Source organism: Poromitra crassiceps (assembly GCF_964638095.1).
Source record: "Poromitra crassiceps genome assembly, chromosome: 16".
Lineage (NCBI taxonomy): Eukaryota > Metazoa > Chordata > Actinopteri > Beryciformes > Melamphaidae > Poromitra > Poromitra crassiceps.
The window spans coordinates 23,494,610-23,519,874 of record NC_139645.1 but is presented as its reverse complement, the minus strand read 5'-3'; the positions used below and the strand labels follow the sequence as shown (position 1 = coordinate 23,519,874).

Here is a 25,265-nt window from a genome sequence, read left to right as displayed (position 1 = left end):
TATATTCAAAGTCCGTCTAACATTATCACAAAGATATCTATCTGGGATAAAGCCTGTTTGGTCTGGGTTTATAATATGCAGAATAATCTTTGACAGTCTATTTGCTATGATGCTACTTAATAGTTTTTGGTCTACATTCAAAAGAGTTATTGGTCTATATGATCCACAGTCTGTAGGGTCCTTAGTGTCTTTGTGTATAACTGTAATTATGGAGTTACACCATGTATTTGGCCACTGACCGTGGTCCAACGCCCAGTTAAAAGTTTTTTCTAAAATTGGCAGTAATTCTATGACAAATTCCCTATAAAATTCCCCTGTGTACCCATCGCTCCCTGGGCATTTACCCTTTTTTAACTTATTTATAACTATTTTAATCTCATCCATTGTAATTGGTAGCGTCAGGTCATTATTTTGTCTTTCAGTTAACTGCGGCAGTTCTATCCCAGATAGATATTCCCTGATTCTATTTCGAGGGAGCAGATTGTCATCAGGACTATACAGTTGTTTGTAGTATTTTGCAAACTCTTGAGCTATTTCTTGTTTGCCTTTAACAATTGTATTCCTGGTTTGATCTTTGATAAAAGCAATGTTTGATTTTATCTGTTGTTTTTTTAATTTATAGGCCAAGATTTTCATTGCTTTTGCTCCGCTATCAAAGTATTGTTGTTTAGTAAATATCAATGATTTCTGTTGTTTTTAAACATAAAAATGCTTGTTCTTCAGGCCATTACGCACATTACGCTGATTACGGCAGCTGTTTTATCCAAAAATGCGCACTGTTTCCTGCAGTTGTATCGGATCGAGGTTGAATCACGTTCTCACCACAAACGAACCGCACCAGAGTTTGTTTAAAGCGGACCGAGACCACCCTTTCTTGGCGATCTTGGTCCACTTGTTTTGTCCCGCATCCGAGTGCGATTGCTGTGTTCACACTCCCCCAAACGAACCGCACCAAGGGGGAAAACGCTCTCTGTTTCGGAACAACTGCTCCAAACGAGATAGGTGTGAATACACTCTAAGATACAAAGGAAGAGCAGCTGATGTTGATGATACTGATTGAGGACGCCGACAGATAAACTGCATGGATCAAAAGCAGTCTGGTAGCTGAAGTGAAGCTACTGTTTCTTGAGGACAGCTGTGGTCGTGTGTGGACACACAGACCTGTGAAGCTATGTTTCTTGAGGACAGCTGTGGTCGTGTGTGGATGCACAGACCTGTGAAGCTATGTTTCTTGAGGACAGCTGGTCGTGTGTGGACGCACAGACCTGTGAAGCTATGTTTCTTGAGGACAGGTAGTCGTGTGTGGACGCACAGACCTGTGAAGCTATGTTTCTTGAGGACAGCTGGTCGTGTGTGGACGCACAGACCTGTGAAGCTATGTTTCTTGAGGACAGTTGGTCGTGTGTGGACGCACAGACCTGTGAAGCTATGTTTCTTGAGGACAGTTGGTCATGTGTGGACGCACAGACCTGTGAAGCTATGTTTCTTGAGGACAGGTAGTCGTGTGTGGACGCACAGACCTGTGAAGCTATGTTTCTTGAGGACAGCTGGTCGTGTGTGGACGCACAGACCTGTGAAGCTATGTTTCTTGAGGACAGGTAGTCGTGTGTGGACGCACAGACCTGTGAAGCTATGTTTCTTGAGGACAGGTAGTCGTGTGTGGACGCACAGACCTGTGAAGCTATGTTTCTTGAGGACAGCTGGTCGTGTGTGGACGCACAGACCTGTGAAGCTATGTTTCTTGAGGACAGCTGGTCGTGTGTGGACACACAGACCTGTGAAGCTATGTTTCTTGAGGACAGTTGGTCATGTGTGGACGCACAGACCTGTGAAGCTATGTTTCTTGAGGACAGGTAGCCGTGTGTGGACACACAGACCTGTGAAGCTATGTTTCTTGAGGACAGCTGGTCGTGTGTGGACGCACAGACCTGTGAAGCTATGTTTCTTGAGGACAGGTAGTCGTGTGTGGACGCACAGACCTGTGAAGCTATGTTTCTTGAGGACAGGTAGTCGTGTGTGGACGCACAGACCTGTGAAGCTATGTTTCTTGAGGACAGCTGGTCGTGTGTGGACGCACAGACCTGTGAAGCTATGTTTCTTGAGGACAGCTGGTCGTGTGTGGACGCACAGACATGTGAAGCTATGTTTCTTGAGGACAGGTAGTCGTGTGTGGACGCACAGACCTGTGAAGCTATGTTTCTTGAGGACAGCTGGTCGTGTGTGGACGCACAGACCTGTGAAGCTATGTTTCTTGAGGACAGCTGGTCGTGTGTGGACACACAGACCTGTGAAGCTATGTTTCTTGAGGACAGTTGGTCATGTGTGGACGCACAGACCTGTGAAGCTATGTTTCTTGAGGACAGGTAGTCGTGTGTGGACGCACAGACCTGTGAAGCTATGTTTCTTGAGGACAGCTGGTCGTGTGTGGACGCACAGACCTGTGAAGCTATGTTTCTTGAGGACAGGTAGTCGTGTGTGGACGCACAGACCTGTGAAGCTATGTTTCTTGAGGACAGGTAGTCGTGTGTGGACGCACAGACCTGTGAAGCTATGTTTCTTGAGGACAGCTGGTCGTGTGTGGACGCACAGACCTGTGAAGCTATGTTTCTTGAGGACAGCTGGTCGTGTGTGGACGCACAGACCTGTGAAGCTATGTTTCTTGAGGACAGCTAAAGCTATGTTTCTTGAGGAGAGGTAGTCGTGTGTGGACGCACAGACCTGTGAAGCTATGTTTCTTGAGGACAGGTAGTCGTGTGTGGACGCACAGACCTGTGAAGCTATGTTTCTTGAGGACAGGTAGTCGTGTGTGGACGCACAGACCTGTGAAGCTATGTTTCTTGAGGACAGCTAAAGCTATGTTTCTTGAGGACAGGTAGTCGTGTGTGGACGCACAGACCTGTGAAGCTATGTTTCTTGAGGACAGGTAGTCGTGTGTGGACGCACAGACCTGTGAAGCTATGTTTCTTGAGGACAGCTAAAGCTATGTTTCTTGAGGACAGGTAGTCGTGTGTGGACGCACAGACCTGTGAAGCTATGTTTCTTGAGGACAGCTGGTCGTGTGTGGACACACAGACCTGTGAAGCTATGTTTCTTGAGGACAGCTGGTCATGTGTGGACACACAGACCTGTGAAGCTATGTTTCTTGAGGACAGCTGGTCATGTGTGGACACACAGACCTGTGAAGCTATGTTTCTTGAGGACAGTTGGTCATGTGTGGACGCACAGACCTGTGAAGCTATGTTTCTTGAGGACAGGTAGTCGTGTGTGGATGCACAGACCTGTGAAGCTATGTTTCTTGAGGACAGCTGGTCATGTGTGGACACACAGACCTGTGAAGCTATGTTTCTTGAGGACAGCTGGTCATGTGTGGACACACAGACCTGTGAAGCTATGTTTCTTGAGGACAGCTGGTCGTGTGTGGACGCACAGACCTGTGAAGCTATGTTTCTTGAGGACAGCTGGTCGTGTGTGGACGCAGACCTGTGAAGCTATGTTTGTTGAGGACAGCTGGTCGTGTGTGGACGCACAGACCTGTGAAGCTATGTTTCTTGAGGACAGCTGGTTGTGTGTGGACGCAGACCTGTGAAGCTATGTTTGTTGAGGACAGCTGGTCATGTGTGGACGCACAGACCTGTGAAGCTATGTTTCTTGAGGACAGCTGGTCATGTGTGGACGCAGACCTGTAGAACTGATGATTAAGACTGTTTGGTAACTAACGTAGCGTCCGCTATGTTAGTTACCAAACTAATGTAGCAGACACTACAGGAGTAGCAATCAACACCACGTGACATGATAGACTTGCACCTCCTCGAACTACAGTAATAGGATATTTGATCAACACGCAACACTATCAGATTTGGGGATTGTGGATTTCCTAAGCATCCTTTGAATGAAGACCAGAACAAGCAACATCCAAAGTGGTCCAACTGAAACCGACGCCATGGAGCTGCGTATCACCAAGCCAATCATGCCCCAGTTCAGAGCGACGCCATGACAGATAGCGCAGAAGATCAAGAAGACCAGTGAATTAATGAACTGTAATCTTTACCCTGCTGCCTAAACAGAGATAACTTGCAAACACATAAGTGAGTAAGTTTCACTCTCACGTCTTATACACTAGAGATAGAGATTTCATCTTACATTAGGGCTAAAGGCTAATGGTAAGGGAGGACATAAGACTTAGTGATTGGGTTAGGCCAGCAGTTCTCAAAGTTTAGGCCGCGTCTCCACTGGGGGGCGTGAGACAACTTGAGAGGAGGCGCGGGCGTGAGTGGGAAAAATCTAAGAGAAGAAAATGCGCAACCAGAGACGGTAGGATATCAAATCTCTGGCACTACTTGGCCATGCTGCACAATGGCTACGCAGCCTCCACCGCACGAATCAGCCGGGGGCGGAGCTCCTGCAGTCTGGCTGCCTGAGGCGAGTGACGAGCTGTCAGAGGAGAAGCTCCAGGGAGGAGTAAATCATGATTTCTTGAAATGTGTGTTTCACAAATCAGATCGTGGCAGTTCTTTGTATGTACATCAAGCACATGTGCTCATGTTTTTGTATCTGTTGGGGAGCTATTTCGGATGAATCTTATGACATTTATGGGGCTGGGAAACTGTCTATCCGCGCTGGCCAGCCTGCAGCACACGATACAGGTTGAACGTGCAGAGAACGCAACATTTACAGGTACACAGATACACTGCACGTAGTCTCTTAAAACGGATGGTTTGCTGTCGCAATTTTCAAAAGCTTCCGACTGACGGAAAGGGAAACTCAGGGAAAATAATGAGCGATGATAGGGCGATATCATGGATGTCCCGCCTAAAGGCAGGTGATTGGAGAAATCCGAGCGGATGACTTGTTTGTATGCCCGAGTGGAACATACAACAATAATAGTAATAATGGCAATAATAATTGGTGGAAAGGGGGGGGGCACAGCTGTCTATATGTTCTCTCAGGGGGGGCTCACTCTCCCACACTTTCAAAACCCCTGGGTTAGGCATAACTTAGGGTGTATTCACACCTGTAGGTCGTTTGCTTTGTTCGATCCAGGTACTTAATTGATATAATTGTTGCATTTGTGCCTTGGTTCGTTTGTGTTCACACAGCCACAAATCAAATAGTATTGCCAAGCCTCCTGGATTGGCCAGGAGACACTCGGGTAGGCTAATAGCCTCTCGTGATGGAAAAAATAATTCCCAGAGATTTTCCTATATGATTATAGAATGCGTTTTGTTAGACCTACATTGTAGACTATGTCGGGCGTGCGAGGAGCGAGAGAGAGAGAAAGAGAGAGAGAGAGAGAAAGAAAGAGAGAGAGGGAGAAAGTTATTTATTTATGTAGGCTATGTAGCCTATGTATTTATTTAGCCTATTGAGTCTCAGGAATTTGGAGATAGAAGATCAAAGACCCTTGCAACTTATGTTATTACTATCACGGTGACTTCAGAGGATTAGCAGAGACATAGGCTATATGAACACCTGTCCTGTCAGGAATAAAATATTAATAAATAATTTAATAATAACGGACATTTCGAGGAAGACATGCAATAAGTCTGATTGTCTGATTGAACCAGACAATCTTATCACAAAGAAGGCTGGCTCTGATTACCATGACTTGTTTTCATTTATTGAATGGAGACCAGAGGTAAGTTGATTTGAGTTCAAACTGCTGATGTGATGATCCAAAAATCCCCCAAAGTTTATCCATGCAAGTCACAAGTCGCCAAAACAGTATCTGAATGAAGATGTTGTTTTTAAAGGATAAAAATGCTCGTTCTTCAGGCCATTACGCACAGCGCAGCTGACTATGGCAGCTGGTTTATAAAAAAATGCGCACCGTTTACTGCTGTTGTGGCGGATCGAGGTCGGATCACGTTCTCACCACAAACGAACCGCACCAGAGTTTGTTTAAAGCAGACCGAGACCACCCTTTCTTGGCGATCTCAGTCCGCTTGTTTTGTCCCACATCTGAGTGCGATTGCTGTGTTCACACTCCCCCAAACGAACCACACCAAGGGGGAAAACGCTCAATGTTTTGAAACAATTGCTCCAAACGAGATAGGTGTGAATACCCCCTTAGTAACTCCTAACCATAATAACTAGCCGTGATACAGTAGCCTCTGTCCCTTTTGTAACAGGTTGATTTCACTTGATGGTGAAGTACAGGGTGTTTTTGTGTGTAGCTGAAGTAAAATGTGTTATTTCTTTTCACACCGTAAATACGGAGTCCAGGTCTGTTTGATGCTCCTGGGCAGACTGACCACTGGAAACCTCTGACCTCTCCTCGACTCTGTTGAGAGGACATGATGTATGAGGTCATATAAGGTCACACACACACACACACACACACACACACACACACACACACACACACACACACACACACACACACACACACACACACACAATGAACTCAACTGGATGTGATCGGACCAATTCTATATCTGATAACTGTGTATCTGTTGTGATTTCAGTTTCAAATAAATACCTCTGATCAGTAGAGTGCTGTCCATCTTTGAAGTTAAAAGGGTGATGCATAGACCAGTCACTCTTCATGGACACACAGCTGGGCTCAGGGGAGTCTGCTCTCTCCTGCTGCATCCTGAGAGAAACACATTATGAACATTGTGAAGGTATCTGTGTCTTTACGAAGAAGACAATCAGGATGGGCTCTTCACAGGTTAGTCGGTTCAGGAGAGGCAGGCACACAGACTGCTGGTGGTTCAGCTGGTAGCTAGGCTGCTGCTGGGGCTTGGCCTGGTAGCTAGGCTGCTGCTGGGGCTTGGCCTGGTAGCTAGGCTGCTGCTGGTGCTTGTCCTGGTAGCTAGGCTGCTGCTGGGGCTTGGCCTGGTAGCTAGGCTGCTGCTGGTGCTTGTCCTGGTAGCTAGGCTGCTGCTGGGGCTTGGCCTGGTAGCTAGGCTGCTGCTGGGGCTTGTCCTGGTAGCTAGGCTGCTGCTGGGGCTTGGCCTGGTAGCTAGGCTGCTGCTGGGGCTTGGCCTGGTAGCTAGGCTGCTGCTGGGGCTTGGCCTGGTAGCTAGGCTGCTGCTGGTGCTTGGCCTGGTAGCTAGGCTGCTGCTGGGGCTTGGCCTGGTAGCTAGGCTGAAAATCTATGATGCTGAGGAAGCTCTCATTATCTCAGGTAAAGAGCTCCTCAGCCAAGGCTCAGCGAACACTTGCCTGCAAGCTGCCTGTCTGGACTCATGACTAGAAGCCCTTCCCTAACCACACACATATTAATAAAACATTAGGTTTAGGCAAGTACAACAATGTGGTTAGGGTTAGGGTTTGGTTATGGTCGTGGTTAGATAAGAAAACCCTAATCTTAACCACACCTTTTTTACTTGCCACACCTTTTCAGGAAGAAGCAATTGCGGCGACCAATCAAATTAGTTCAGGGCGGGGCTTTCCCAGCCCATACTAGGAGGAAATGTTGGTCCAGGAACAACTGTTACTTGGTGAAATCAGTTCGTGCTGCAACAAGTACGTACGATTTGCACCTGTGTGAGACCTGATTAATGAAACAAATCAGTGTTTGCCTACTATTTCTCTCACTTAATATAGCTCCTTCTAATGGAGAATATGTCTGATGAAAAGTTGCAAATGGAACTGTTGTTGTCAGGCCTTGTCTGGTCTTTTATTTATATATATTTATATATATATATATATATATATATATATATATATATATATATATATATATATATATATATATATAGTTGGGTAAACTACTCACCTTGGATGGTTTACCCAACTATGTATTTACCACTACACTGTTTTAGACAGAAACTATGGAGGCATTTTTGCAGCAAAACACCTGAGAACTTGCATGATGTAATTTATACTCAGAGAGTTTCACACATCTGTGTCGTAAAGTTTAATTCACTAAAGATTTACTGATCAGCAAGTGACAATCTGAATACGTATGTGGTTTGCGTGGGTGGAGGAGAGGGAGGGGCTACTCCGGGCTTTCCCAAACTTGGGGTCGCATGGAATTCAATTGGAGTCCCCTAAAATTTCTAATAATTGATCGATACAAATAATTATTGTTATAATAATAAAAACACCACACACTCAATTTAAAACAACTGAAGCTACCCTACATTTTCACAAAGCATCAGCTAAATGACAGAATGTAAATGTAAATATACATACCGCTAATTGTGATGATAGAGAAATAACGTGTGACCCCCTTATGAATAGAAAATACTTTCTTCAGTAGGCAGGTGGCCTTTTGAGCGATATGCTGCAGGAACTGAGCTGTAGGCCTGTTAGTGGGCTGTGTGTTCACCAGATATAGCCCATATCTGTAGCCTACTTAGCTCTTTTTACATTTTCATTATTCAATGTTTAATTTGAGTCATTGTTTGTTCAGCATTAATTTGCAGCCTTGTAAATACAAGCTCACCTCAATACTGTAGGACATCAAATAACATTTCCTCATTGCAGTATAACCAGTCCTGTTACCTTGTGTCTGAAGGTCCAGGTTCATTACTGAAGTCTGGAGGTCTGTCTTTAGACCAGTCAGTCTTCATAGACAGACAGCTGGGTACTGGAGACTCTGCTCTCTGGCGGGTGGGGGGCGGTGCTGTTGAAAAATGTAAGAGTAGATTTGAAATGTAAAAGAAATTGGGCACCACTGCCCTCGGGGGTTTGTAGAGGTACTGCAGGGGGTCCGCCAATTTTCATCAAAATAAATGTGGATTTTTTTTTAATGCATTTTAGACAAAGATAATAATATTGAAACTCACAGTATAACCAGTCCTCTTACCTTGTGTCTGAAGGTCCAGGTTCTTTCTTTTTTTTGTCTTTCTTTGGCCTATTTTTCCAGGTTCATTACTGAACTCTGGAGGTATGCCTTTAGACCAGTCACTCTTCATAGACAGACAGCTGGGTACTGGAGACTCTGCTCTCTGCATGTGGTGCTGACCTCTGCAAACACAAATGTTTCATACATATCATCATTAGCTCTAGTAAAGACATACAACTTCTTGCAACGTTGCACATTTTTATTATTCATTGTTTAATTTGAGTCATTGTTTGTTCAGCATTAATTTGCAGCCTTGTAAATACAAGCTCAGCTCAATACTGTAGGACAGGGGTTCCCAAACTTAAGAATACCGTGGCCCACTTTGAAATCTGAAAATCTTCCGGGGCCCACCCAACCCTTTAATCACAACTCTGATCAACACATGAGACTAAGATGATCTATTTCCCAGTGTTTTTTATATTATATATTTTTTATTTCATTAACAGAGCAGGTGAACTTGGGCATAAGGGAAATTAATAATCCATCCAGATACAAAAACATTTGGGCAAAATACCCAAAAGCAGATAGCCTGCTAGGCTGTGAAAAATCCTACCTTATCTGTAAAGGGGAGACTTATAATAAACCAATTTTCATTCAGATAAATTGAACTGAGAGGTCAGGGGACCCCTTTGAAATACTTTTCCCTTCCAAAATTTTACCTATGTTTGGAGCATTATTTAGACCCCTTCCTGACAAGCTAGCATATTATGCTTGGTAGCGATGGATGCTTTAGGTCTTCTAGGTTCTTCTGATGACAGGATCTCCACTGTACCTTTACAACTGATCCTGCTACAGCCATTTGATTGCCCGCGAAAATCAGGAGTGTTGGCAGACCACTCGGGACCCACCTGCAGTACCTCCACGGCCCACAGTTTGGGAATCACTGTTGTAGGATATCAAATAACATTTCCTCATTGCAGTATAACCAGTCATCTTACCTTGTGTCTGAAGGTCCAGGTTCATTACTGAAGTCTGGAGGTCTGTCTTTAGACCTGTCAGTCTTCATCGACAGACAGCTGGGTACTGGAGACTCTGCTCTCTGGCGGGTGGAGTGGGGTGCTGTTGAAAAATGTAAAAGTAGATTTGAAATGTAAAAACATTGCACACCACTGCCCTCAGGGGTTTGTGGAGGTACTGCAGGGGGTCCGCCAATTTTCATCAAAATAAATGTGGATTTTTTGTGTATACATTTTAGACAAAAATAATAATATTGAGACTCACAGTCTAACCAGTCCTCTTACCTTCCTGGTTCTTTCTTTTCTTCTTTTTTTTCTTTTTCTTTCCAGGTTCATTACTGAAGTTTAGAGGTCTGTCTTTAGACCAGTCAGTCTTCATAGACAGACAGCTGGGTACTGGAGACTCTGCTCTCTGCATGTGGTGCTGACCTCTGCAAACACAAATGTTTGATACATATCATCATTAGCTCTAGTAAAGACACACAACTTCTTGCAACGTTGCACATTGTCAGTTTTTCTGACATCTGGAGTTTTTGATAACATGGTCTGTTGATAACTGTCCAGGACACCAGGTTTTGCATCAGTGGTAACCACGGCAACAAATGAGGAAAGATGGCCCCTCCCATTGAGCTCTTTGACGCAGTCGTGCACGTTACAAACTCATGTAGTCCCACTGAGCGCGCTCAGTCAACGTTGGAGCTGAATAGACTTTAGAACTGATGCCATCATCACCGTACATCATCATCATCATCATCATCATCACCATCATCAGGTTTACAATGTGAGTGTGTCAGGTCTCCCAGGAAGCTGTTTCAAGCTTTTGAAGGAGCCTGATCTTCTCTGGCCCCTGCTTGTCTACGAGGTGCCTATGACAACTGTGGAGATGCTGGAAAGAACCATCAGTCAATCTCTCCGGAGGTGGCTTGGGCTTCCGTGGTCCCTTAGCAGCATTGCCTTCTATGGGCATTCCACCAAGCTGCAGCTTCCCATCAGCGGCTTGTCAGAGGAATTCAAGGTTACACGTGCCAGGGAAGTTATGATGTACCGCGACTCCTCTGACGCCAAAGTCGCTGGAGCGGGAATCCTTGTAAAAACTGGAAGGAAGTGGAAGGCACAGGAAGCAGTCGATAGAGCAGAGGCACGGCTACAGCACAGCATCTTGGTCGGCAATGTGGCAGTGGGACGGGCAGGACTAGGCAGTTTTCCCAAACCCCGCTACGACAAAGCCAGAGGAAGGGAGAAACGTCACATGGTGCAGGATGAGATACGAGCGGAGGTGGAGGAAGACCGCCGGACCAAGATGGTCGGCATGTACCAGCAAGGCGCCTGGACAAGGTGGGAGCACGCTGAACAGCGTAAAATCACCTGGCCAGAGCTCTGGAGATTCGAACCCCAGCACATAAAGTTCCTCATCCAATCTGTGTACGACGTTCTCCCAAGTCCAACCAACCTGCACCGCTGGGGCTTAGCAGACACTCCGGCATGCCAACTGTGCCAGAAGAGAGGCACCATGGAACATATCCTCAGTTGCTGTTCGAGGGCATTGGGGGATGGGCGGTACCGCTGGCGTCATGACCAGGTCCTCAGGGCTCTGGCAGACACAGTCAGCACAGCCATCAACAACAGCAAGTACCAGCACACCCCCAAGCAATCAGTCGCCTTCGTCAGAGCTGGGTAGAAGGCACAACAGCAGCCAAGTTCCTCCGGAGGGCTTCTCACCACGGCACGGGACTGGAAGCTCCAAGTCGACCTGGGAAGGCAGCTTAAGTTCCCGGAACACATCTTTGCCACTTCACTCCGCCCAGACATGGTGTTAACATCAGAGTCAACGAAGCAAGTGGTCCTAGTGGAGCTTACTGTCCCTTGGGAAGACCGGATCGATGAGGCCAATGAGCGTAAGAGGGCCAAATACGCTGAGCTTGTGACGGAGTGCAGGAACAAAGGCTGGAAAGCCCGCGGCGAACCAGTCGAAGTAGGGTGCCGGGGTTTCGCTGGCCAGTCATTATACCGAACCCTCAAACTCCTTGGAGTAAAAGGTCAGCTGTGCAAAAGAGCCATCAAAAACATCTCAGAGGCTGCGGAAAAAGCTTCAAGATGGCTGTGGATCCGAAGGGGGGATCCGTGGAGTAGTGGGACACTTGGACACAAGTCTGGGGCTGATCACCCCTGACTAGGGTCGCCCGGGCGAGGGTGTCTGATGATCAAAGACCCGAAACACCCTATGACCCCGGGTCCATCACTGATGATGTGTCCAAGTAGCACCAAGAGGTGTATTCTAGAACTGATAACAGGATCTCCACTGTAGCTTTACAACTGATCCTGCTACAGCCATTTGATTGCCCGCGAAAATCAGGAGTCTTGGCAGACCACTCGGGACCCACCTGCAGTACCTCCACGGCCCACAGTTTGGGAATCACTGTTGTAGGATATCAAATAACATTTCCTCATTGCAGTATAACCAGTCATCTTACCTTGTGTCTGAAGGTCCAGGTTCATTACTGAAGTCTGGAGGTCTGTCTTTAGACCTGTCAGTCTTCATCGACAGACAGCTGGGTACTGGAGACTCTGCTCTCTGGCGGGTGGGGTGGGGTGCTGTTGAAAAATGTAAAAGTAGATTTGAAATGTAAAAACATTGCACACCACTGCCCTCAGGGGTTTGTGGAGGTACTGCAGGGGGTCCGCCAATTTTCATCAAAATAAATGTGGATTTTTTTTGTATACATTTTAGACAAAAATAATAATGAGACTCACAGTCTAACCAGTTCTCTTACCTTCCTGGTTCTTTCTTTTCTTCTTTTTTTTCTTTTTCTTTCCAGGTTCATTACTGAACTCTGGAGGAAAATCTTTAGACCAGTCAGTCTTCATAGACAGACAGCTGGGTACTGGAGACTCTGCTCTCTGCATGTGGTGCTGACCTCTGCAAACACAGATGTTTGATACATATCATCATTAGCTCGAGTAAAGAAACACAACTTCTTGCAACGTTGCACATTGTCAGTTTTTCTGACATCTGGAGTTTTTGATAACATGGTCTGTTGATAACTGTCCAGGACACCAGGTTTTGCATCAGTGGTAACCACGGCAACAAATGAGGAAAGATGGCCCCTCCCATTGAGCTCTTTGATGCAGTCGTGCACGTTACAAACTCGTGTAGTCCCACTGAGCGTGCTCAGTCAACGTTGGAGCTGAATAGACTTTAGAACTGATGCCATCATCACCGTACATTATCATCATCATCATAATCATCACCATCATCAGGTTTACAATGTGAGTGTGCCAGGTCTCCCAGGAAGCTGTTTCAAGCTTTTGAAGGAGCCTGATCTTCTCTGGCCCCTGCTTGTCTACGAGGTGCCTATGACAACTGTGGAGATGCTGGAAAGAACCATCAGTCAATCTCTCCGGAGGTGGCTTGGGCTTCCGCGGTCCCTTAGCAGCATTGCCTTCTATGGGCATTCCACCAAGCTGCAGCTTCCCATCAGCGGCTTGTCAGAGGAATTCAAGGTTACACGTGCCAGGGAAGTTATGATGTACCGCGACTCCTCTGACGCCAAAGTCGCTGGAGCGGGAATCCTTGTAAAAACTGGAAGGAAGTGGAAGGCACAGGAAGCAGTCGATAGAGCAGAGGCACGGCTACAGCACAGCATCTTGGTCGGCAATGTGGCAGTGGGACGGGCAGGACTAGGCAGTTTTCCCAAACCCCGCTACGACAAAGCCAGAGGAAGGGAGAAACGTCACATGGTGCAGGATGAGATACGAGCGGAGGTGGAGGAAGACCGCCGGACCAAGATGGTCGGCATGTACCAGCAAGGCGCCTGGACAAGGTGGGAGCACGCTGAACAGCGTAAAATCACCTGGCCAGAGCTCTGGAGATTCGAACCCCAGCACATAAAGTTCCTCATCCAATCTGTGTACGACGTTCTCCCAAGTCCAACCAACCTGCACCGCTGGGGCTTAGCAGACACTCCGGCATGCCAACTGTGCCAGAAGAGAGGCACCATGGAACACATCCTCAGTTGCTGTTCGAGGGCATTGGGGGATGGGCGGTACCGCTGGCGTCATGACCAGGTCCTCAGGGCTCTGGCAGACACAGTCAGCACAGCCATCAACAACAGCAAGTACCAGCACACCCCCAAGCAATCAGTCGCCTTCGTCAGAGCTGGGTAGAAGGCACAACAGCAGCCAAGTTCCTCCGGAGGGCTTCTCACCACGGCACGGGACTGGAAGCTCCAAGTCGACCTGGGAAGGCAGCTTAAGTTCCCGGAACACATCTTTGCCACTTCACTCCGCCCAGACATGGTGTTAACATCAGAGTCAACGAAGCAAGTGGTCCTAGTGGAGCTTACTGTCCCTTGGGAAGACCGGATCGATGAGGCCAATGAGCGTAAGAGGGCCAAATACGCTGAGCTTGTGACGGAGTGCAGGAACAAAGGCTGGAAAGCCCGCGGCGAACCAGTCGAAGTAGGGTGCCGGGGTTTCGCTGGCCAGTCATTATACCGAACCCTCAAACTCCTTGGAGTAAAAGGTCAGCTGTGCAAAAGAGCCATCAAAAACATCTCAGAGGCTGCGGAAAAAGCTTCAAGATGGCTGTGGATCCGAAGGGGGGATCCGTGGAGTAGTGGGACACTTGGACACAAGTCTGGGGCTGATCACCCCTGACTAGGGTCGCCCGGGCGAGGGTGTCTGATGATCAAAGACCCGAAACACCCTATGACCCCGGGTCCATCACTGATGATGTGTCCAAGTAGCACCAAGAGGTGTATTCTAGAACTGATAACAGGATCTCCACTGTAGCTTTACAACTGATCCTGCTACAGCCATTTGATTGCCCGCGAAAATCAGGAGTGTTGGCAGACCACTCGGGACCCACCTGCAGTACCTCCACGGCCCACAGTTTGGGAATCACTGTTGTAGGATATCAAATAACATTTCCTCATTGCAGTATAACCAGTCATCTTACCTTGTGTCTGAAGGTCCAGGTTCATTACTGAAGTCTGGAGGTCTGTCTTTAGACCTGTCAGTCTTCATCGACAGACAGCTGGGTACTGGAGACTCTGCTCTCTGGTGGGTGGGGGGGGATGCTGTGGAAAAATGTAAAAGTAGATTTGAAATGTAAAAACATTGGGCACCACTGACCTCGGGGGTTTGTGGAGGTACTGCAAGGGGTGCGCCAATTTTCATCCAAATAAATGTGGACATTTTAGAAATTCATTTTAGACAAAAATAATAATAATGAGACTCACAGTCTAACCAGTTCTCTTACCTTCCTGGTTCTTTCTTTTCTTCTTTTTTTTCTTTTTCTTTCCAGGTTCATTACTGAAGTTTAGAGGTCTGTCTTTAGACTGGTCAGTCTTCATAGACAGACAGCTGGGTACTGGAGACTCTGCTCTCTGCATGTGGTGCTGACCTCTGCAAACACAAATGTTTGATACATATCATCATTAGCTCTAGTAAAGACACACAACTTCTTGCAACGTTGCACATTGTCAGTTTTTCTGACATCTGGAGTTTTTGATAACATGGTCTGTTGATAAGTGTCCAGGATGCCAGGTTTTGCATCAGTGGTAACCACGGCAACAAATGAGGAAAGATGGCCCCTCCCATTGAGCTCTTTGACACAGTCCTGCACGTTACAAACTCATGTAGTCCCACTGAGCGCGCTCAGTCAACGTTGGAGCTGAATAGACTTTAGAACTGATGCCATCATCACCGTACATTATCATCATCATCATAATCATCACCATCATCAGGTTTACAATGTGAGTGTGCCAGGTCTCCCAGGAAGCTGTTTCAAGCTTTTGAAGGAGCCTGATCTCATACAAGCCCTACAGGTATCAATGGACAAACATACATACGTAAAACACACGTATCACATGACGCTTAAAGGGCCCATATTTTGCTAATATAATGTATTATTATTTTATTGTTGGCCTCCAGTAGAGTAACTTATTGCATCATTCATAGTTCAAAAAACTCATTGTTTATCTTGTACTGGCTCTCACTGCCCCCTTCAGTTCACCCTCTGTCTGAAACGCTCTGTTTTAGGTCCTGTCCCTTTAAGAACCCCCACCCTCCGGGAAATACTCCAGGCAGTCAGGAGGAGGAGGCGTAACTGCCTGCGCCTGTAACAGAGATCTCCGTGGTCTATCAGCGGAGACCTGCTGTGATTGAGTCCTCACGGTCCTCATGGTCGTCAAGTCGCCTTCGAAGCATGAAATGCGATTATAACGACCTAGTTGTGTGGCTTAGCCTTCCCAAATGTTGAGGGTAGTTTTTTAGAATTTAATACATAGAATTGGGAACGTTACATTCAATTTCATTCAGACTGCCTGGCACTCAATCGCCGCCATTTTCCCCCAGAGCTTCCACAGGAGGGAGGGAGGGTGGGAGGAGGGAGGGTGTAGTGACGCACATACAGTAGTGGAGTCACAGCCAGGTTGGAGAGAGCCTGGTGACGCGGGGTTAGGTTGACAAGTCGGCAGTGTACTGAAGCAGTCAGAACAGGGAAGGGAGGGGAAGGGGGGACGGGTGAAGGCTATGGCGCGCGCACTGCCGGCCCGGGCTAGGCTTGTTATCACCATGGTAACAAGTCTTACCTGACGTCACTAGAACTATTGCTCTCGCACAAATCGGCACAAATCCATGTCCTCTCGCCTACGAGACTTCATGGGGGGGAGGGGGGGTTCATGGGGGTAACATTAAAACACCTTCACCTATTTATTTGAAGCTTAGCTCATGTTTAATATGACCATCCAAGATTGTAACAACATATATATGATACAAAATTAAGAAATGCATAATATGGCCCCTTTAATACAACACATAGAACATACATACATACCACATAATACTAGAGATGCACCGATTGCCATTTTCTTGGCCGATTTCCGATTTTTGAATAGTCTGACTTGCCGATACCGATTTTTGCCGATTCCGATTTTCCGAAGAACAACAATTGACAGCTTACACAAACGTTTTTGTAACTTTGTTTGAAAATTAGGATTCATATAACAATTCTTATCATTTGCATGAAGTAGGACCATCTCACTCAAACACATCTCAAAATAAAAGTGTTCCAGGTTAGCCTACTGGACAGAGCTTTTTTGTGCAAATACAATGAATACAAAAATTCAATTAAATCCAATAGCCTATATCCCACAGCTATCATGCATTTACTTTTCCAAAAGAAAACAGGTGCAACAAACATCAAAATGATCCATGGACAAGGAGTTTATAGACTGGCTCCAGACCAGTCCTCTTGAGTAGAGGGGAAATGAGTTTATGAGTTACAGTAACGATCTTCAGTCTGAATATCAGGCGGAGTTTACACACAGTCCGAAATTTCGTATGCGTTTTTTTTAATCTGCCATCCGAAAAAAGATTGTCACGCACAGAAAACCTTGCACACTTGTGAGTCCGATGCATTTTTATTATTATGGCCGTCGTTCTATTTGCAATACGAAACAAATAGTCTCTCCTGTATCCACGTTACAACATGACTGAGAGGCTGAGGCAGCAGCGCTGATGTGGCATGGAGAAGGCAGGTCAGGGAATGGTTATACTGGACACAATGCTCACGTTCACCTCGCCAAGCCGGCTGTGTGCAGCAGCACTGCTTCCCGGGGAGAGAGAGCAGAGAGAGAGGGGCCAGTGACGTGAAGCGAGCCGCTCAGACTGGACTCCAGCCGAGCGGGACTCGGCCGCACCTCTGTCTCCACGGGTTATTTTCGACTTGCATGTGTGACAAACTGCGAGCTTTGTCTACTTCACTGACGGTGAAAAAATTCCACAACGAGGAAGGTATGCTGGCATGTGTGGTGTGGTGGCTGGGTGCCTGTCTCGGTGCTTTGGGGTGCGCGCACGTCATGTGAAAATCGGCTCACAGAATCGGCTATTTAGAGTGACAGGCGCAGATCACCGATCGAGGCCGATCACGTTAAAATCGGCCGATCGATCGGTGCATCCCTACATAATACATAATACATAATACAATGACAGAGTTCCATTATCAGAGGGGTGTAGATACTCATTACAAGCAGGGCCGGTTCCAGAACAAGATGACTAGGGATTCATCCTAGATAGGAAGGGGTGCACATGCACGGGCCGACACAGGTGGCCGGCCGAAGACATTGACATGTTATTTTACTAAAAATATAGTCGAGTGGAGCACACCCAAAAATTTGACATGTTATTTTACTAAAAATAATGCATTTTACCATCATTTCAAGTAGAATGATACCAGCCAAGCAAGAATATTTCAAGTGTTTCAAGTGCTTTACTGAAATATTTAGACCATAAAATGATAATACAATTATCTCAACCTTAAAAGGTTACATATAGGTGCCAAAAAGCCATAAATTCACATCAAAGAACAAAGAAAAACAACAATTATAATTCAAGTTTAAACAGTAAGTGTGCAGCTACAGCATTTATTAAAAAAAATATATATATATATATATATTACCACTCTTTTAAACTGAGCATGCAGACAATTAAAATGAGGATGCAATGCGTGCTTTTGCACCCCTGTAAAACCAGGCCTGATTACAAGTAGGATTCAAGCAGTTTTTCTTTCAGAGCTTTAAAGGTGGAGATGGATTTCAACATTTTCGTACTGTCATCGAGCTCATTCCAGATCTGTGAGCCCCTGCATGTAATACTTAAGCTGCTACATTTAAGTTTTTTTTTAATACCAAAGATAAGATGTTTATTTCTAGTATTATGAGTGTGCAGGGGACAGCAGACTGGAAGGAGCTCAGCCAGTCTGAAATTCATATTATACACAACTTGATACATCAAGCGAGCATTTTAGTGAAGATGAAAATCAGCAAGCCTCAGGAGACCATGGCGATGGAACAGAGGGCGTGTGGGTGCGTTAAACCCCGACCATGACATGGCTCATATTATTTTCTTTTGCAGACTTTCAAGTTTCTTGTAGTGACTAGGAAAGGTGTTGCACCATATGACATTACAGTAGTAATGTTTAGAGTGTAACAGTCATCTTACTTTGTGTCTGAGGGTCCATGTTGAGGACTGAAGAGTAGAAACTCCTCCACAGACAGAGAGCTGTCAGGAGGCTCTGCGCCAACCTCTTCCTCCACACGACCACTCATCTTCTGAGAGGAGACAGACACACACACACACACACACACACACACACACACACACACACACACACACACACACACACACACACACACACACACACAGCTCATGAGTAGGGCTGAACAATTTGGAGAAAACATCTAATTGTGATTTTTACCACGTGCGCAGAGCATGGTCAAGAGACGGCTCTTTAGGGTGAGTCAGTCATTCAGTCAGTCAGTCAGTCAGTCATTCAGTCATTCATTCAGTCAGTCAGTCAGTCAGTCAGTCAGTCAGTCAGTCATTCAGTCATTCATTCATTCAGTCAGTCAGTCAGTCAGTCAGTCAGTCATAATGTTCACGGAAAGAACGTTTATTTCAGGGTCACTGATAGGCCATATTGTGACTAGCATTTTCGTTTACTTCCGTTCCCACGGCAGGGGCACTACACACTTTTTTCTCCATAAAAGAGATCTATAGGTAGAAAGTACAAATAAAAAAGTTCTACTCGTGTTATCCTGCAGTATTTTTATAATCAGTGGTCAAAGACGGCACTATTTCTTACTAGGCGTACTAATCTGTGCAAGGGGAGTGGTGTGGTTTTGGTCACGTGGACCAATCGCGTAGCCGCTTTATTCCCTTGCCGTAATAACATTAGAGCCATGGCGACCACCAGTTCAAGCAGCGAAGAGGGGAAAAAGAAACCAAAACAGCTGAAAAAAGTGCGTAAAAGCCGGGAATCAAAGGACTCCAAACGATGCTATATGCACTTTTTGTCAGTACAGAATGAGGACGTGCAGGATTTTACCCAGACAAGGTGGGACACTTACAGGTCTGTCGTCAAACAGTGGCTTTGTCTGGACGGCGATAGTAAAGTTATCGCTGAAACTTTTAAACATTGCGTGGACGTGGATTTTGACCATGTTCCCGAGGACGCTGGATTTCACCGTTACCGTCGCTTTATTTGTAAAAGACGTTTGGGTTTGGCTGAGAAACGCTGCACACAGATGGTGCAGGGGGAAGAAGAAGAAGAACCAGATGCAGCCGCAGCCTCGGACAGCATCGGCCCCGACGGAGCCACGTCTGAAACCCCCCGAAAGAAACTTCGGTCTCGGACAGGTTTGCCCGTCCGTTCTGCTGGCCCTGTCCTTCCAGCCATCTGCATCATTTGTAAAAAGGTGGACAAATATATTACTGTTGGTGGAAAACGGAAGAAGGATCAACTTTCACAAGCAGAGACAGTGTCTGCAGGTAAGCGACCCCCCCCTCTCTCTCTCTATCTCACACACACACACACACACACACACACACACACACACACACACACACACACACACACACACACACACACACACACACACACACACACACACACACACACACAGAGAGAGGGAGCATTTTCTTTTATTGCCTTGATCTCCTTGCCCCCCCCCCCCCCCCCTCTGTTTTCTTGTAATAACAATACAATGGATAAAAGATACAAAAACAAATGTCACCCACTTTTTTTTAATTATAAAATGTGTGATTTGACAGTAAAGCTGATTATAACTTTTTTTTGTTTTCAGGCCAGTTGCGGAAGGCTGCTGAGAAGAAGGAAGACTCTAGCGTTCTTTTGCATATCAAAGACAAAGACTGTGTGTCTCTGGAAGTGCGTTACCACAGGTCCTGTTACAGAGAATACACAAGGTCCTTGTCAAAGTCTACGGCAACACATAGCTACTGCAACCACAGATGAAGTGTGAGTTATTACATTGCATTAACACTGCACATTTCAAAAGTAAGGCTTTGACCTACAACAAATACTATTTTGTCTGTCTTTAGATACAATGTTGACAGCAGACCTCTTTGCACATGTTAAGTATTTTTTTGTCTGCGTGTGTGTGTTTTCAGAAATGAACAACAACCCTTTCCTGCCAGCTACAAGATATTCTGCGAACGAGTCATCCGTCAAAGGATTATCGATAAACAAGAAATCCTGAAAATGAACCAACTAAGGAAGAAGTTCATAGACATCGTTAAGAAGAATGAGGATATTGATGCTTCAGACTACAGGTAACTGTGTCCTTGACAGTTCAGTAAACAAAAAAGAACCTCTTTCATACTGAAAAGTTTCCATTTTATTGATTTATTCGCTCACAAGAAAGGCTGACAGTATGTTTTAATGTATTTGTTTCTCATTGTGAAAAAAATCCCTTTATTTATACATTTGTGCTCGTCTTTTTCTATATTTTCATTTTGCAGGCAGGATAAACTGAAAAAGCGGTTGGCCCGTGATTTCCCCCAGCTGGTGTTTCACAGCCCTGCAACGCGCAACATCTCCGAACTGGTTTTTGTTGAAACATTATCAGCAGATACACTGTTAGACAGGCTAGCGCATCCATCAGACACGACAACAACTGAGTCAACCGAGGTAAGCCAAGCTGAAAGTGACAATGAACACACATCTGGACAAACTACAGAGCACACAAGGACACTGTACAGTGCAGGACTGATATTGAAGAGACTTGTGAATGAAACTCCCGGGATGAACTGCCCCTGGCCTCCCACAGCAGAGGATTTGAATGTTTCTGACGCAAAATCTGTTGTGCCAGTTGAACTATTCAATGTGATTTCCTGGATTATAGGTGCAACAGAGGAACCAACACTAGACCATTATGTTGATATTCCTGAAGATGTGAACCTAAAAGTTTTATCTGTTTGTCAAGACATTGTGTATCTTGCTTCTAAAGGTCGGAAGCAGACGCCTAAGTCACTGTGTCTTGGTCTAACTGTTCGCCATTTAACAGGTTCATCCAATGTTCTGTCACTACTGAACAGATTAGGACACTGTGCTTCATGGAACACAGTTGTCAGTCTAGACACTAGCCTAGCGTCACTACAACTTCTAGAGGGCAGAGACAAAATCCCTAAGGGGTTCTCAAAGAAGGCACCAACCATACTGGTGTGGGATAACATCGATTTTGGGGAGGAGACACTGTCAGGTCGTGGAACTACTCACCATACAAATGGCATTATGGTACAAAGTTCTGTTGTTGAAACAATGTCTAGACCAGACAGACAGCCACTGCCGAAGTCAGTTTACACATTCAAAGCACCTCCTAGCATCCCGCTACAACACTATCCACAGACTAAAAGAAAAGGGCCACAGAACTTGCTTCAGGATGAAAGTGTTCCATTGCAGGTGGAAACGTACAGGTTGAACACTGTGTCTGCTGCCAAAACAGAACTGGCATATGTTTTAGTGAAGAACACAGATGCTGAAGCATGTACAGTACCAGGCTGGACAGGTTTCCACACAATGCTACAAAGTGATGCCACTCTACCTAAGTCAGCACTGTATTATCTTCCAGTCATTGAGGCTTCACCGACAGAGATGTCAACAGTTAACACTATTCTGAAGCGAAGTGTTGAACTTGCTGATCAGCTAGAACTGGACCATGTTAATTGTTAAATTGTTAAATTGTTGAAGAATTGCCACACTGCCTACATCCAGTTAAATGCAATGCATAAATGCAAACAGCACAGACTACTTACACAGCCAACAGAAGGTTTTATTGTGATGCATTTGTATGCTATTTTGTATTTTCATATATTTCCTTGGCGGGGGGGGGGGGGGGTGTACAAATGACAGATGCTGTGACACTTTGTGGTACTTGAATAAATGTTTCATACCATATGTTGTAATAATTCTGACCTCTAGTACTTTAATTTTTAGTCTTGTCCATTTTTTGCATTATTCCAATTTAGGGGGCGTGGTAACATTTTGATAGATTTTCTGCCATTTTGGTCCAAGGTGCCCTGATTTTCTTTTCTACCTTTCATTACACAGTAGGTTGAGACATTTTCTATGTATGAAACATAAGCTTTTGGCACAATTTACTGTGGAGGTTTCATTGTACTGTGTGGCAAACACTTAAGTTGAAGCATATTCTTTAACAAATATGCTACATTTCATGATCTAAATTCACATGAGTAAACTAAAGGCACCAATACTTGTTTCAGATGTTAAGTATATGCATTTTAGCATTTATGACATTTGAGAAAGATTTTGTGTTGCCAAAAACACATTTTACAAGCAAAAACAGCAGCACAAGATTTTCGTTTTTTGGTTATAAACTGTTTATACATTTCTGGCTGGTGACAAAATACTGCAGGATATTATGAGTAGAACTTTTAACCCAAAGTCCAGAAGGGCATTGTCTATGAAAAAATGCATTGAATGAGTAGTGCCCATGACATGGGAACGAAACTCATTTTCTAAGCACTTTTTCATGGGTCCCAACACGGCCTATAAATGGTGAGATTCCCTCTCATTTCCCAATGGGGTGGTGTGTTTCAATCGACACTGCGTGAATTACAACGAGCACACCTAGACACAAACACACACATACACATGCGCGCGCGCGCACACACACACACACACACACACACACACACACACACACACACACACACACACACACACACACACACACACACACACACACACACACACACACACACACACAGTACTACCCTGGTAAGTTAGTGTCACCTTATTATCGCCAGAATTTGTGATCATATTCCTTCATCTTTCAAGACCCACAGAATATTTTGTAATATGAATATGCTTGTTTTCTCACACACACACACACACACACACACACACACACACACACACACACACACACACACACACACACACACACACACAAGCTTCATTCATTATTTCTTTTTTATCAACACTTGTCTTGAATGACTTCATTTTCAAGCAGATCCTCGTCTGTCTGTAGTGTCGGGTGGATACTGTCAGGTGCCTAAATGTGCAGAACATGTGAAACAGCGCCCCTCTGTGGTCACACACGGTGGTTACAGATTTCAGTGAAACACTGCTGGCTTATGAGAAATCAGCCCGGTGAACCCGCCCTCAGAGACGAGAGGCGGATGACTCAAACGCAACACAGCAGTCTGCTCTGTAGGCAAGTCGACGCATGTCATCTTAGTTAGTAGCGCCCTCTGTAGGCCTAATATGAAGCAGATTAGTTTCCCACCCATTGAGCTATATTAAATATATATATGTCGATGTTCCCACCTCGCTCTGAAGTCCTGATCTGTCTGCAGAAAGTCAACAAGCCGTTTCTCTCTTTATGAGGAGTCATGTGACTGAAAGACGCTCATCTCGCAGAGTCTCAGACACACAGATGGAATAAAACTGGGTTAATTTAACGGTTTAATAAACTGCGTCATGTCGGTCTTCTGTGAAGTACAGGGCCACCGCCCACATCAACTTCCCTGTTTGTTTTACTGACGCCATTATCTCACTGTTACATCTTTTCTATGAGCGTTACTTTGAGAGAGAGGAAAAGAGGCAGGTGAACGCAGTAAAACACCTGCGATCAGTAACAAACTGACTCAGACACTTTTACAATCAACAGATGTGAACTCAGACAGTGGAAAAAGGTGACAGATATCAGCCAGGGCAGAGACACTAAACCACTCAGAAACCATTCACTTACTTAGCAGCACAAGTGCGAGAAGGTGACTATCACCTCACCTAAAGGCACAATAATAATAATAACGTTAATAATGTAGTATTAACACTCACCCTGCGTCTTCTCTCTGCTCTCTCAAAATGGTGTCGGTGTGACTCTGAGTTGAACTGCGACACACTTGACTTCCACTGTCAACAGTTACTTTGCTCCGCCTCAGCCTGTATAGAGAAGTGTCGTGGCAGCAGGGCTGGATGATGATGAACAAAACGTCGCTCCGAGTGTTTCCGGCTCTGGGCGGAAGACCGTGCTGTGCTCCAGGAACAATATTCCGCTCAATTCTTGCGTTCCGTTTAGAAAAGATGGGCGACGCGAGTAACGAGAGTTAGCTCAAAACAAACACTTGGTTTGGTATGTCCATGCTTCTTATTTTTGATCTAACTCGTAGTGACTGACTGCCTACTGTTGCATTTGTGTGGGGGAACGAAAACACTGCAGCACACAGGCCACCGGAAGACGGGGGCGGGTCTTCTTCTGTCTTCCTGCCTCAGTAACTGCCAGGCTCTCTCTCTCTCCCCCTATGCTCTCCCCTCTGAGAGAGCCTGGTGACGCATCAGGGCTGGGAAAGTAACTGATTACATCATGTATTGTTCTATTTATTGTGGATTTATTGATCCAATTCGCTGTGCACTGTAAATATTGACTCTTTTATTGTCTACTTTATGTTTGATATCTTAAGGTGCAAAATGAATAACACCTAAAAACACTTGGCTCTTAGAAATGACCAGTGAGTGCAGCCAAGAAATAAATGACTGGGTTTCTAAGAAAATGATGCTCTGTAATCCAAAGATGTAAACACGATTATTATATATTATATTATTATTGAGAAACAGATAAGACAAGATTAGCAAAGCTGTTCTTTGTTGTTGTTGTTGTTGTTGTTTTTTGGGGGGGGGGGGTCCT

The 25,265-nt window shown here is 45.4% G+C and overlaps 2 protein-coding genes across 2 annotated transcripts in view; both read right to left on the bottom strand.

Moving 5' to 3' along the window:
• Window positions 1-10,171, bottom strand: part of LOC310791115 (NACHT, LRR and PYD domains-containing protein 3-like) — a gene marked incomplete at both ends in the record, with an annotated part of 59,539 nt that extends 49,368 nt beyond the window's left edge. The window contains 5 exon segments of the mRNA XM_083652816.1: window positions 4,049-4,056; window positions 8,455-8,575; window positions 8,759-8,919; window positions 9,736-9,856; window positions 10,039-10,171. Coding sequence (XP_083508942.1) covers window positions 4,049-4,056; window positions 8,455-8,575; window positions 8,759-8,919; window positions 9,736-9,856; window positions 10,039-10,171 — 544 coding nt within the window.
• The window catches only part of LOC310791530 (NLR family CARD domain-containing protein 3-like), a gene marked incomplete at its 3' end in the record, with an annotated part of 336,543 nt that overhangs the window by 228,035 nt on the left and 83,243 nt on the right, over window positions 1-25,265 (bottom strand). The gene's annotated exons all lie outside the window — the stretch shown is intronic.